Source organism: Bos taurus, chromosome 28 (genome assembly GCF_002263795.3).
Source record: "Bos taurus isolate L1 Dominette 01449 registration number 42190680 breed Hereford chromosome 28, ARS-UCD2.0, whole genome shotgun sequence".
Lineage (NCBI taxonomy): Eukaryota > Metazoa > Chordata > Mammalia > Artiodactyla > Bovidae > Bos > Bos taurus.
Window position 1 is genome coordinate 16,506,738 of NC_037355.1, and position 15,701 is coordinate 16,522,438.

Genomic DNA, 15,701 nt, shown 5'->3' on the forward strand with positions numbered 1-15,701 from the left:
TCCATTTTGCTATGGAAACCCTGAGAGAATAAAGTCTTTCTGCTGACACTGCTAAACTGGGATGACAGGGCTAGGAGCCTGAGGCATCTCCCCCATTCTGCCAAAAAGTGATGAATAGAGAAAGAATCTTGGGGGTTTGATGTCCCTGGACTCTGGTCCTCAAGCCTGGTTCTGGCAGGGCTACCTTAACATTTGGAGCTACTCAGTATCCCTTGTAGGTGTAGGAGTTGTGGGTTTTTTGTTTTTGCTTAATTTGGTTTGAGTTGGGGTTCTGTCATTCCAACCTCAAAGAGTCACAGCCATCCATACTAAAATAACAGTCATATACTTTTAAAGGAACCTCTAACTTAGCACCCTTATAGTTATAATCCTTACGTAATTAAATATCTTCCCTTTAAAAGCTCTATTGTTCATAATCATTGTTTTAACTGTAGCTTCTAGTTTTGATTGTGTAAAATGGTACTGATAGAAATGTATCCCTATTGTTTCAAAGAACCTACAAACTTGAGGAATGTTTATGTATATGTACCTACTCTTTTACCAGTTAGGAGTAGAAATCTATAAAATACACTTCCACAGGCAGTCGTTTCTTGAGATACAATTTCAAAACCATGCTATTTTCTGCTAAGGAAATGATGGAATAACAGAAGCAGAATGGGGAGAATTTCCTAATGAGTGTTAGTTTTTGTAAAGAGCTTTGTAGTAACTAAGTAGCCTATGCTATTTCAATAGAAGCTTCCTATACTATAAAAATGCCTTTAACTATAAAACCACAAGAATAATTATACCGTAATATACACTTTATAATAAGGACAGAAAAGATAGATTTCCCAACGGAACACAGCCATTTGTCTCAATGGTTCTGGTATCATGACAAACATATTTATGTGCAAGAAAATATAAATCTATTCTTCATGAACTGTGTTCACTGCTTCAAGGATCCAAATGGGAAGCCGAACATTTGCTCTATCTTAAATCTTGCTAAAATTTGAACATAGTTTTATAAATGCTTTTTGGCTTTTTGTTTGAATTACTTCTCATGCACAGGCACTAATGGAAAATGGTTCAGAACATAAAAGGCTTGTGATTTCCCAGGTGAGCAGAAAACTTTTTAGACTAGTCAACATCAATCCGAAGCCTCAGGGACTGGATGACAAATGCAATGTTATTTATATGTTGGGAGCTCTTACCCATGCTAACAGAAAGTTCTAGCAGCTTCGATAACCATAAAGGGTACACATCTCACCTCTTTCACCCCAGATTTTGGCATTCATTATGACTCACAAAGGTCCATCTAGTCAAAGCTTTGCTTTTTTCCAGTAGTCATGTATGCATGTGAGAGTTGGACCATAATGAAAGCTGAGCGCCAAAGAATTGATGCTTTTGGACTGTAGTGGGGGAGAAGACTCTTGAGATTTGGACTGCAAGGATATCAAACCAGTCAATCCTAAAGGATATCAGTCTTGAATATTCATTGGAAGGACCAATGCTGAAGTTGAAACTCCAATACTTTTGCTACCTGATGTGAAGAGCCAGCCGACTCATTAGAAAAGACCCTGATGCTGGGAAAGATTGAAGGCAGGAGGAGAAAGGGACGACAGAGAATGAGATGGTTGGATGGCATCACCGACTCAATGGACTTGAGTTTGAGTAAACTCTGGGAGTTGGTGATGAACAGGGAGTTTTGGCGTGCTGCAGTCCGTGGGGTTGCAAAGAGTTGGACACAACGGAGCGACTGAACTGAACTGAACAATATAGGAGACATGGGAGATGCAGGTTCGGTCACTGGGTTGGGAAGCCCCATGAAGGAGGAAATGGCAAACCACTCTAACTATAAAATGTTCATATAAGAGAGAACCCAAGTGATCAGTGAAGAGAAGTGTCAGATCAGGGAATGCTGCATAGATTTTCAGTTCCTAGAAATTAAAAGTGTAATAGCTAACAGTACATGCAGCACATGCAAGCCAAGCACATTGTAAGATGTATGGAGTGTTTTCTTTGGAAGAGCAATGGTGATTTCCATTCTTCACTTCCCCTCAGAGGGTAATAGGGAGTTTAACTCAGTTTAACTCAGTTTAATCTACAGGTATTTTAAATAGTCACATTCTGAAAAATAACCCAAAAGTAAACTTTATCCAAATACAATTATATAAAAGTATATATCAGATAATAAACATTGTGATGTTAGTATTATATATTCATAAGTCTCTGTCAATGGAATAGCTGGCTCATGTATAAAGGAAAAAGGCAAAGAACTTCAGCCTTATCTCTTATATTGTTTTTTAAGAGAAATGTCTCGTGTGTTACCGATGTTTGGAATATCTCCTAGCAAGGCTGAAAAGCAAGGAATAAACAGCAATAATTCAGTGTGCCTAATGGCACAAAATAAAGGAGGTATTCACAAACAGAAAACTGGACTTTTGAGCAAATGTTTATTTAAATACAAACAGCAACTCCTACTTTTCCTGTTATCTCCAATTATGTGATGCAATATTTTTACCAGAAGAAGTGCTTTTTAAAAACAGCCTTCCAGGGAGCAAATAAACAATACTATATTTGGCTAACAGCTGCTTTTGGAAAATGAGATGTCAGCAAAGCTGAATGTTGTTTAAAGAAAACTAATTATCCAGCTACCTTTGACTTGGATCAGAGTAAATAAAGCACTTCCCTATTTGCACAGAAATGTTTTGTCTAGGATTTAAATATTAGGTATTAGTCAGATATTTCACTTCCTCACTCATTTGCCATGTGGAGCGAATTGCATTAAAGTATCCCTGTGTTTGATTTTGCTGCCAGAACCACTTGAGGTCATCTGGTGCTGCGGAGCCTCCATTGCTTTCTTGCTTCACCATCCATGAGTTGTTCTGTTTGGTGTAAAGCAGTGTGTTTATAGACACACTGAAACACAGGTGACCTAGTGACACATGGAGTGGCGGCATTTGTGGGAGTTAAATTATGCAAATGTCAGGTAATATAAGTGTGTTTAAGCTCACATGTAGAATCAGAAGTAATGGAAATGCCACCAGATTTTGAAAATTCGTTTGAGGTTGGCAGGCCATGCGGACTGTAGCACTGGCATATACATTGCTGTTGGGCAGTTTGGCAGGAAAACAAAAGACCTGCAGCCCTTTGTCAGTGTTGTCAACCAGGCTGTGGCTTCCCTGAGTTAGAGCTGCTGTGGGTAGGTGCCTATGGTGAGGACTTTCCTTATTTTCACATTGACCATTTTTTAAACTTAATTATATGTTCTGTATCATTAACACATACCTTGTCAGTTTTTTAATGGCTGCATAGTATTTCCTTATATAGTTGTATTTTAATTGTGCAGTTGAACTTAACTAGGAATGGATGGGACTTTGGGAGGTTGTTTTCTTTGCCTTTTTTAAAGAAAATTTTATATGTATTTTTGACTATATCAGGTCTTAGCTGCAGTGCCCAGCACTGTAGTTGTGCATGAGGGCTTAGCTGCCCCAAGGCATGTGGGATCCTAGTTCCTGGACTGGGGGTTGAACCTGCATTCCCTGCATTGGAAGGCAGATTCTTAACCATTGGACCACCAGGGAGGTCCCTCACATTGGCCATTTTATAATTTTAGATATTTTTACATTCTGAGGCAATCTTATCTGAGCGTTCATTAAATGGGAGTGACAATGTTAGGGCTGAAAAACGGACGGAAACTTTGGTTTTTGAAATGAACTTTAGATGGGCTTTAATGGTCTTGAAGGCCAAACAGTGCCTATGACACATTTTAGAGCAAGTCTCTAGTTAGAGTAAAATGTTAGTCTTGAGAAAATAGAAAGCAGCACGAAAGCCAAAATGTACTATAGTTGTACATTTTGAGGAAGCATGTCTCATTCTGTGGAAAAATCAGTATTGAGTTATGCATGTTCTTTAAGAACATATCTTCTAAAATATGGTATATGCTTTTCATATAAACAGTTGTTAGAAAACAAGTCTAGGACAAGCACAGTTTTAATGATTCTGTAAATGTTTGTTCTTCCAATGAGTATTTATTGAAAGGTATTATAAGCCAGATACTATGTCATGAGGACAGTGTTCAGCTAAATAATCTTACCTTGGTGGACTTTACAACCCCTTGTTGGGAAGACAGGTTACAAACAAGTAAACAAATGTAATGGGATATTAGGAAGGGACTCTTCCTGTTTTTACTTTGGCCATTAAGGTAGTTGTCAAGAGTAGTTCTCAGAATTCCATACCTGGTATGCAGATTTACAAGGAAATGACTCTAAGAACCTGTCCCACAAGTCTTAGGTCCAGGATAAGCTACACAATTTCCAGAGCCCAGTACAAAATGAAATGAAAATGTGGGACCTCCTGTTAAACTATTGAATTCCAGACAACAACAACAGAGCATTAAATCAGGCACAGGGCCTTTCCAAGTGTGGGGGCTTGTCTGACAGGTCACATGCCTACGAAGTTGGCCCTGCTTAGATCCTTTAGCCAAAAAAATAAAAACAGAAAAGCTTAGAGTAGAGAAGAGGGATTTGGGGGATTATGATCTTCCGAACACTGCGCTTTGCTTTGGGAATGCTACTATCTAACTCACCCAAGTCTAGTGGGGAAGTGGTTCAAAGGGACTCTTGAAGAGCTTTGAAATGTGTTTCTTGTCATGAAGAGACACAGAACCAGTGCCTCTTGGAGGCCTGAGAAACTAACACTGAAGACTGACCAGGTGCATAGCTCCTACCCACGATATCTGCAGAAGAGTCAGGAGAATGCCACTGGGTCTAGAACTCATGGGGCAAGTGGTGTTTGCCTAATTGGACTGGGTCCAAGGGGGAGAGGCAAGGAGGGGGTTTCTCTTGGGCCAATCTGCATTTGCCAGATGGCATCAAGTTCTGTCTCCAGACAAAGAATGGAGTCTTTTCCTGACATTTAGAATAGCCACTCTGACTCACAGTCCTTCAAGCGCCTTTGTAAAGTTAAGCATACTCTGAAAAAATTTTGTATAAACCATCAATAGCAATATACAGTGGTCCTGTGTACCCATCACCCAGTATCATTTTTACTACATTTGAAACTCTCGGCATGTCTTTCTGTTCACATCTCCCTTTCTTTTTCCAAAAGATGTATTCCTTTATACTTTTTTCAATTTTTCTGTGTACTTTTACAACATATCTATCTTCTTCATCATTATCATCATTGTACGCTTTTATGCTTTATATAAATATATAAAATTCTAACATTTTGTTTGGCTTTGTGAGACTCATCCATGTTGATAAATGTAGCTATTGCTCATTTGCTTTCACCGTAGTAGAATATTCCATTGTATGACTGTACTATAATTTATTCACATTTCCTATTAATAGACACTTGTTTCTCTTGCTGTTATGAACAGTGGTGCTGTAAGTTTTGTTATGTATGTCTCCATCTGCTTCCGTGCAAGGGCTTTTTTGGGGCAGTGGGGACAGACCCATTCCGTGTCCCTCCCCTGCTCTGTTCTGTATCTCATGTTGCATTTCCCAGATTCCTGTGTTCCCTGTCTGGCTTCTGGGCTTAGCCAATGGGAGGCATTGGCAGGAAAGAGGGGAGAGAGAGGTCAGAGTGTCTATCTCTCTGTCACTCAGATAGTGCTGCCTCTGCACCTCAGCTCCCACCTCACAGGTCCACCCTGGTTCTAGCTTCTACCCAGATACTTCAACTGACTCCTGGTCTTCTGACAGCCTCACTCTTCTGTCTCTATAGACTGGGGTGGCAGTGGGCTCCTGAAGCGGCAGGTCATTGGTTGTCTCACTGTCTGCGGCTTTGCTTCTCAGTTTTTTCAACCCAGGAGACACCAGTGCGGCCGCTCTGCGCGACCCTTCGTATGCCTTCCCGCGTTCCATTACCCTCCAACCCGGTTACCAGGCAGGGTTACCGCCACACCATTAGTGGTCCTGCTAAGCCATTGGCTGGCGCTCCAGTGGGCCCCTCCCCCAAGCAGCCAACTGTCAATGAGCGACCGTTGGTGCGTCAGTCGGCCAACTGTTTGTGGATGGAGGTCCTCAGGTGGCGGTGAGGTAAGAGGCAGATCTGGGCTTTCTCCCTGGGACCCTCCAGCTCACCCAGCCTCTGGCCAGTGGGTGAGCTGAGCTGGGGCCAGGCGAGCAGGCTGGGGGCTGTGCCCTGCAGGGCTCCAGAGCCCTCACCAAGGCTGCCCTCTGGCCAGGTCCAGGCCTTGAGGCAGCGGTGAAGCTCTCCCCCATCCCTGCCTCTGTGACCCAAAGGCAGCAGCAGTCTGCCTGGGACCAGCCTCTGCGATTTGGGTGGCCTAAGGAGCCTGAGGGCCAGTTGGGTCCTGGGCTCCTGGCTTTCTCAGGGATGACAGCTGGGTGGAGGGCTGGGGATCTGGTGCTGAGGGAGCTGCCAACTGAGACCTGCTTCCTCTTAGCCAGGACCTGGACCTCACAGGGTGAAAGTTGAGCCTTGGGACCTTGCCCTTTCTTCTCAGAACAGAGAATAACATTTTTTTTTTTTTCTTGGTGGAGGACCTGTGACCAGACCTCAGAAACAAAGGATCTGATACCAAGAAGTTTGCAACAACTAAGCACATCCCTCCCTCACCTTTCCTAAAATAGAGCTTTGCTGAGAGCTTTTGGGACTTTGGGGGTTTTAAGGCAGGAGCTACCTGTCTCCTTGCATGGCCTTCAATAAACCTTTCTCTTCTCCAAACTCTGATGTTTTGGTATTGTTTGGCCTCAGTGTGCAGCGGGCACATGGACTTGTGTTTTGGTAACACCACCTCTAACTACCTAAGAGGTATAAAATTATTTGCCTATTTATTTTTTCTTCAAAAAGCTTTATTGTTTCCATTTGGTCCAAGGTTTGGGCAAGGATTCCAGGGTGGTTAAAAAGCTGCCTGGTGGCTGCAGAGAGGGGCTTCAAGCAGAAGCCCTGACACCAGAGGGGCACCTCCAAGGCCACCGGCCTACAGCGGCTCCTGGTTGTATTGGAGTTGAGCCTTTGCAAGAGACGCTCACTCAGCCCAGCCTGGGAGCCCACCAGCCTGTGGAGGTTGATCTGGGGGTTGCCCATCTTCTTGATGAGTTTCACCTGCTTATCTAGGAAGCGACTCTCCTGGAAGTCACAGAGGTGGGGGTCTGTGTGGGCAGAACCCAGCACATGCAGATCCAAAAGGCCTGGTTCAGGTTCTCCTTGAGAATGGCGGCTTCCGTAGCGTCCTGGGTTTTACCCCACTCTTTTTTTTTTTTTCCCTCCCTAAATATTTATTTATTTTGGGTTGCATCAGATCTTAGCTCTGGGGTGCAGGATTTTCACTGTGGCACATTGGCATCTCTCTAGTTGTGGTGAGGGGGCTCAGTAGTTGCAGACTGGGCTTTTTAGTTGTCCTGCAGCATGTGGGATCTTAGTCTCCCAAACCAGGGCTTGAACTCATCCCCCCTGCATTGGAAGGCAGATTCTTAATCACTGAACTGTCAGGGAAGTCCCTACCTCACTCATTCTTGAGGTGGTTTCTGCACATCCTGGAAGGAGCTCAGCTGTAGCACTGGTTTTGCATTTTAAGAGACACTTGGAGCCTTCCTGCTTCTCCTGGTCCCGTTCGCAGAAAATGTGGCTCACACCCTCCAGAGCCAAATCCTCCCAGTGGAAATAGACACTCATGCACACACACACACACTCACCCAGAAAGAGGTAGGTGTCAGAAGCCCACAGATGCATATTGACCAGGCAGCTGATGACAGCTTCCACCTCAGGAATAATTCTGATGATCTGGGAGCTCATGGTTGATCATTATTAAGGAGTTTAACTCAAAAAATGGTGTTTGTCCCAGTGGCCTGGGATAGCCCAGTGGCTCATTCTGAAGGTTTCGACTGTTAAAAGGGTTGGAGGGAGGTGGGAGGTTGGAGCAAGGGGTATCTCTGGGTCTGTGCCATCCAAATACTGTTGAAGAGACAGATCTGCAGAACTGCAGAGCACACTGCCTGTTTATTGATTGATTGGTTGGGTCTTTTTGATTTATAGGAGTTACTTATGTTATACATACTAATTCTTTGTTGATTATATGTGCGGTAAATATCTGCTTCCATTCCTTGTGTTGTCTTTTTTTCAGTAGTATGTTCTCGTGAGCTGAAGTTTCTCATTTTAAGGTAGTTCTCACCAAGTTTTAACATTTCCCTGAGCTGCATGGAACATCGCTAATCAGTTGTGAGCCAACTTATACGCCTAGACTACCTGTTTTGACAAACTTCTGCAACCCAGATCCCTTCCACAGAACATGTGCATGAGGCAGCTTGCAGTTGGATAATCAAGGAACCATATGCTAGCATTTCCCATTAGAATAAATGGATGGACTCAAGAGAGGCCGTCTGAGGCTCCATTTGATGCAGATCCTAGCTGGGAGCATGGAGTGGGCCTGGTTGCACTAGGGGACACCTTCTGGGCTTTTCTCGCCCAACTGTATCTCAGACTCCACTGAACACAAGACTATAATCGGCATGTGTTGTTTTCAGTTTACTGAGCCTGGTTTATAAAGTTTGTTGAACAGAGAGAGCCCCTGAAACATAACCAGCTATGCTCAATGTGACCAACTGGCAACCAAGAACCCTCCTGGGTTGGAGCAGAGAACATAGGCAGTGTGCAGCCAGGGTTTCATGCTGCCAGAGGAAGCAGATAAATCTAAGGAGGACGACACAGCAGGCTGAGGAGAGTGAGCCCAGGACCAGCCTCGTGCTTCCCTGGCCACATAAGCGTCCACATCCATCTCTCCACTGGCGAGGGCGGCCTCTAGCCCAGACCCAGTGTGAGGCCTGACTCCCTAGAACAAAGGTCAGGAGCACTTGTAACATTTGCATATTAGACTTGTTATTACTTGCACATTATGTTTTTTATTTATTTTTTTAAATTAATTTTATTGGAATATAGTTGATTTACAATGATATATGTATGACATTTTAAAAATTCAAACAATATAACAAAAAGTACACAAAGTCCTGTTTCTTTCTTGTTCTCATCATCCAAATTCCCACCTTTCACTCCGGTCTCCATTTCTCCCCACTAATGTTTTCTTTATACAAATAAGCAGGTGTGAATGTATGCTCTTATACGTCTCCATTTTTATACAAAAATAGCATATACAGACAGCTTTTTCTTTTAAACCACAGATCTAGGAGGCATTAGATAAAGAATTGTAAAATCAGATTTTATTTAATTAGATCTTTCCTATGAATAACTCTGTTATTTTGATAAATTTTTCCTAATCTCCTACCACAGTTTAAAAATATTCTTATGAACATCTGTGGTCACCCACCAATCTGAGACAGAAGTAAGTCAGGAATAAACTGGGCAATTTTTTTCTTTTTAAATATTTCAGAGTCAGAAAAAATGTTGTGTGATGTGTTTATTAAAGAAAAGTTGAAGAATATAGAAAAGCACAGAGAAGAAAACAAAATTTAACAGTAATTCTACTACACAGAAATATTCAAGTGATAACAATTATAGTGCTTAGGATACATTTTATAATGGATACAGTGCATGTCCCAATAAAGCACATGTACAATTAATATATTTTAAACTGTAAAGTGGGAAAGCATTTATCAATACTTTTAAAAAAATTATTTTATTTTTGGCTCTGCTGGATCTTCATTGCTAAGCATGGGCTTTTTCTAGTAGCAGCAAGTGGGGGCTACTCGGTAGTTGTGGTGTGCAGGCTTCTCATTGCGGTGGCTTCTCTTGTTGCAGAGCATGGCCTCTAGGTCCTCGGGCTTCAGTAGTGCAGTGCATGGGCTTAATAGTTGTGGCTTGGGGCTCTAGAGCGCGGGCTCAGTAGTTGTGGCAGTCTGGCTTAGTTGCTTCAAGGCATATGGGATCTTCCCAGACTAGGGTTTGAACCCGCATCCCCTGCATTGCAAGGTGGACTCCCACCAGGGAAGCCCAATACTTGTTTATCATAAAATTACAAGTGTTCACTATTTCCAACCGTTCAGTAACAATAATGTGATGTGTTGATATATATGTTAGCTTGCCTTCTCTACATATATTTTTTAATATTCTCTATACATGTTGTTTTCAAAAGGAGTTAAGTAGAGGCAGATATTGATTTTTTGCCAAGTATATAGAATTGCATCACCTCTCTTCAGTTCAATGGGTTTCAACAAGTATTCATTCTCTAATAATAAAATTAATAGTAATCCTCACATTTGTGTACAGTATTACAGTTGGCAAAAGTCTTGTCTGCTCTTTGAACAGCCTGTTGAGTGAGGTAGTACTATTCTTATTGGCTGACTAAGGAAACTGAGAGTCACAGGAGTTAAGTTCCTTATCTAAGGCTGTCTAGCTAATTGAATTGAAGACTTGCAAGTTTGGATTCCAAGTCTAGTTCTTATCCCACCAGACCATGGTGGAGACAGAAGAAAGGAGAAACGTCTCATATTCCCAGACGTCTTTAGGTTTACAATGTAGTTGATGAGACAAGTCAAAAAACTATTAGACACCCAGAGAAGACAACACTTGGCCTAATGGAGGCAAAAATGGTCACCCTCATCAGGCCCAATGCATCATCCTCCATTTTGCCAGTTTCCATCACTTCTCCCTGTTGCTTTACTGGACTTCTTCTTCTGGACTCTGTGGTACCTACCTAGACCTCAGAGGCCTTTGAAGAAGAGCTCCTGTTGAGAAATTGGATAGAACTTTAGCTAAATTCCGGTCATGGGATTCTCAGACTGTAGGCCAGGCAGAAAATGTGCATTCCTCCAGCAATGGAGAATTTTCACTGACAAGTGAGAGTTACACTTAAATATTGTGTTTTTCCTGTAGCTTAAAAATATTATCATGCATTCATTTGATTGTTCAATCATTCACTCACTCATGTTTGAATTCAACAAGCATCACTGAGGAACCAGCATGTCCTTGGTGTCCTAGGGCACCCTGCTAGCCCTGGTGGAGAGCAAGATAAATGAAACACAAGTTATACCCTTAAGGAGCTCCATTTCCACATGATTCTTCTGGTTGCTCAGGCAATAGACTTGAGTGTGGCATTATTAGATAACACACAATCTGTACTTTCAACCTAGACACGACTCAGGGACAACTCTGTAGAAGTATCGCTTAGCTAAAGCCCAAGCCAAGAATTGTTTTTCATCTTTTTTTGATACTACAGCCACTCTTATGAAGATAAAGTCTCTTTAAGTATTAAGATAGAAGGTGGTGGTGTCCAACATATATAAGACAACCCATATAGAGTGCAAGAAGAAAACATTAATGTTAGTATTACTCTTTGCAACCCCATGGCCTGTAGCCTACCAGGCTCTGAGGAGCCTCTCAGTCCATGGAGTTTTCCAGGCAAGAGTACTGGAGTGGGTTGCCGTTTCCTTCTCCAGGGGATCTTCCCAACCCAGGGATCGAACCCTGGTGTCCCGCACTGCAGGCAGACGCTTTACCGTCTGAGCCACCTGGGAAGCCGCATAGTATCATATGCAGTAGTGCACATATATACTTTAATTCATAGCTATACATGTGCTTGATAGTGTTTTATCTATGGAGTGGGCAGTCAAGAATTTGGTTTTCTTTGTTCTCTAGCCATATAGCTACTCTCCCTCTCCTTTCTCAACAGTATATAAAACTGCTGAAAGGCTCATTTGGGAAGCTTTTTAAAGTCATTGCATTCAGATTTGTCCTGATGGCTGAGGAGAGACTTCATACAAGGTTTCTAGGGCGAGTGGCAAAATTTGAGTAAGGTCCTTTAGTCTGTGCCAAATCTCTCTAATGCAGACAAAGGAAGGATAGATTTCTTCTTAGCTCAATCAGTCTTTCCTTCCTGCCAAGATCTTAAGTTTTAAGAGCTTACTTCCCCGCCTCATACTTGAAGAATTCTTTTTATGTTTATTTGATGTTGGAGCTCTTCTCCAGAGTGACTTTTCACTTATTTTCCCAAATAAGCACCATGCTTTATCAACCCCCTTCACTCCTTGCCCCTGATATGGGTTGGAAGGGCATCGACTGGGGACAGAGTTCCCCTCTCTTCTGTTGCCAGACATCTACATTTGACAATAGATGTTAAGCAAGCATCATCTATCATGATCATTCTGTCTCTGGAATAGAATTCCAGAGCATTCTACCAACTTCACCAACAAGTTCTGCTTATTTACTCACTGTCTGTGCATTGAAAACTCTGCCTGCTTTCTGCCCAGGAATCCTTTCGGCTGTACCATAGTCAATTTCTAGGCTGAGGCTTATTTTTCATTTTCATCCTAGTGTTCAATTAGTATTTTCTTCTTTCCCCATTCTTCCTTTGCTCTCACTTCAGTGATATCATGGAAGTCATTACAGCTTCTGAAAAATATAAATTGTGTTTTATTAAAAGAATTACTAGTCTGTGATATTTTAAAAAGTACTTAGGTCGGGAATGTGGATTATGATTTGAATTACAGAAAGGTCTTAAAAGACTCTTTTTTATCTTCTTGACTTACAGTTTGATAAAGATTTCAATTTTGATCAACTGTTCCAGAGACCCATCCATAATATAGTGTGAATTTTACTTGAAGTATCCCTTTCCTCCAGTTCAGGCCTTGGCTTGTAATAGAGTGTCTGTGTTTTGAGATGAAATTTGGAAAAATTGCCCATCCTTGTAAAGACAAGCCAGGTGACCCTTGCAAACATCCTCACCTAATTTCACACAAGAATTCTGAGCTTATCAATTCCCAGACTGGTGATGCTCTAGCATCTTCAACCCATGGCTTCCAGAGTTGCCTAGGAGGCATCTCCATACCAACTGTCCAGAAGGCAGATAAAATCAGAGCAAAGTGCCTGGAGAGGTCTGAACGTAGTACACCTCAGTTCTCACATTCCATCAGCGAGGACACTGTCACATGGCCAGGCTAACTGCAAGCCAGGCTGGGAAATAAGGGCTAGTTGGGCATTAAAAAAGAAAAGGAGAATGTGGGTACCCATCTCTGCCACTGAATACTTGCGTTTTGACTCATGGAAACATTTATTCCAAAGTCCCCCGTATCAGCCAGTGAGAGTCAAATGTGTGTTCAGAGGTAGTGGAATCCTTTCCCTACGCAGGCTGGTAACCCTGTTGTTTCATAGAGGATGGCAAACCCCTTCTAAATGGTGCACAGTGGATTTGAGTTTCACCAAAGGATTTCAGATGATCAGTAAATCTCTACAGAAACAAGCAGGGGTGACCTCTCTGGAACCATAATCAGAAGTGTGTTATATCTACCTCCTCGCTGGAGGCTGTGATCTAATGTTCCCAAGTGTCTGAAGAGCTAATGTTCATGGCCTTTTCATCTGACCAGGGGAAATTCTGGCCTTATCTTTGCAAATAAAAATAATTCTGCTGAAATTGCTTACTTGTTATCTGGAAAGACAGAAGGAATTCTTTGGCAAGAAGGGTCCTGGCAACTAGCCTCAAACCTGGGCGATGGAAATAGATGGTCTGGACAAATGTCACAGACTTTCATCATTTGGAGAAACTAATACATAGGGCATCAGCTGAGTTTCCATTTCAGTGCAACTTAAGCCTGAGTGATAAAGGCAGCCTGCTCTGTGAACTTTGTATTACATAACCCTCATGTGATTCAGAGCTGCTATTTATAGTTTTCCTTTGTGTGGAAATGGAGTGGGTTACAGGGATGCAGCTTCCTTCTATCCCAGCATCCCAGAAGGAGACAGAAAAACAATTCTTTATTTACCACCTAGCCTAGGGCTTTCAAAACTGCTCTTGCTTTATCGTCAAAAACAATTTTGGCATCTTGTTGTTCAGTCGCTAAATTGTGTCCACTTCTTTGCGACCCCATGGACTGCCACATGCCAGGCTTCTCTGTCCTCCACTATCTCCTGGAGTTTGCTCAAATTTATGTTCATTAAGTTGGTGATGCTATCTAACCATCTCCTCCTCTGCCACCTGCTTCTTCTTTTGCATTCAGTCTTTCCCAGCATCAGGGTCTTTTCCAATGAGTCAGCTCTTTGTGTCAGGTGGCCAAAGTATTGGAGCTTCAGCTTCAGCAGCAGTCTTTCCAATGAATATTCAATTCCTTTAGGACTGACTTGTTTGATCTCCTTTCAGTCCAAGGGACTCTCAAGAGTTCGTTCATTCATTCATTTATTCTTTTTTTTAATTATTTTTTAAATTTTATTTTATTCTTTCATCATCCATTCATTCAGATTACAAACATTTAGTGAATGTCTACTAGACACTAGGAGTGGAGATAAGTGGTTGAAAACACTGTTTCCTAGATCTCATCCCAGACAAATGAAAACAAACTATCTAGGGGTGAGTTCTGGTCATAGGTATGGAGATACGTGTGTGTATATACACACACACACATATAAATATATATAAATATATATATAATATATATATATATATATATATATATGTATGTATGTATGTATCTCACTGGGTGGCTTGCAGGATCTTAGTTCCCCAGCCAGGAATCGAACCCTGGCCACAGCAGTGAACGTGCTGAATCCTAACCACTGGACCGCCAGGAATTCTCTGGTCATGGGTCTATTTTAAAATCCCTTCAAGAGAGTCCAATGTGCAGCTAGGATTGAGAATCACTAGAATTGGTAGACTCTGAAACCAGAGGAAATTATAATGTTTAATAAATCAAGGAGGCGCACTAGAAAGAGAACCAAATAAAGAGGGTGTTGAAGAAGAGTGCAGAGAAAATTGGAAAGTGCTTGATATAGAGAAAGAGAAATAATGCTGGTGTCTGATTCACTTGTGGCAGAATGTTAGCCTTTCTACGTTTTAGCTTGTGTGATGCTGGACAAGCCATTTAACCCTCCGAGCCTCAGCTTTTGCATTTTTAAACTGAGGATATTAATCATCTTCACATTCTAGGATCACTGTGAGCATTTAAGTAGAATGCCAAGTGTGCAACAAATCTGTTATTTTTGTTGTTATTTGGAATTCTGGAGGAAAGACCAAGCATACAAGTTGGATAGTTAAAGATGTGAGTATGATCCTAGGTAAATCTCTCTTGCTGCCAAAGGTGAGTGAAGGCCACTATGTATCTGGGTGTCTGAGCCCTCAGCCTGATACAGTGCACCTTCCTTGGGGGAAAAGAAATCATTGTTATCTTAAAACAAATGTAGATATGTTGTTGATGAGAATGTCAGATTTATATCAATTGATTAAGAAAAAAATGAGAATTCACATGGTTTGAAACAATCCCATTTTGGGGAGGACACCTTCAGGGAGCTCTCAGGCCTCCCTGAGGGTTCTCTTCACATCTCTGCCATTAGTCTTCCCTGACCTTCCAGTGAAGAGTATATAGCCCTGAGCATAACCAAGGTCTCAGCATGTTGAGTGAGTCTGGACATTCAGAGGTCATTCCTTCTGGATTTTTAGCTAAACATTGTTAGGATTTCTTCAAGTGACAGATTTTGTAAGCATCAGCAGATATGTGTATTCAGTGTATTTCTTTTTTGATTTGTAAGATAAATGATAGCACAATCTATACATTTTTAAGCCCTGAATTTCACCTTAACAATATATCTTTGAGATGATCTGCATCCATCCATAAAGAATGTTACCCTTTTCTTCTTGTAGAGCTGCACAGTATTCTTTTATGTGGATGTATTATAATTTCCTTAACCAATATTCTGATGATGTTTTCAGCATTTTGCTGAAACATTGCTGTTTAAACTTTTTGTTTAAACATTGCTGCAGTGAATGACCATGTACATAAGTCATTTTGCATATGGAAGCATCTTTTGTTCTATAAATT

At 41.7% G+C, this 15,701-nt stretch overlaps 1 protein-coding gene across 2 annotated transcripts in view; it reads left to right on the plus strand.

Moving 5' to 3' along the window:
- Positions 1-15,701, plus strand: part of CDK1 (cyclin dependent kinase 1) — a 51,413-nt gene that overhangs the window by 18,587 nt on the left and 17,125 nt on the right. The window contains exon 8 of one of the 2 annotated variants that reach the window (XM_059882411.1): positions 6,489-6,672. The exons of the other annotated variant lie outside the window; for it this stretch is intronic. Coding sequence (XP_059738394.1) covers positions 6,489-6,497 — 9 coding nt within the window. The 3' untranslated portion in view covers positions 6,498-6,672. Of the gene's footprint in view, positions 1-6,488; positions 6,673-15,701 lie in introns of those variants that run through there. 2 annotated transcript variants of the gene reach the window in all.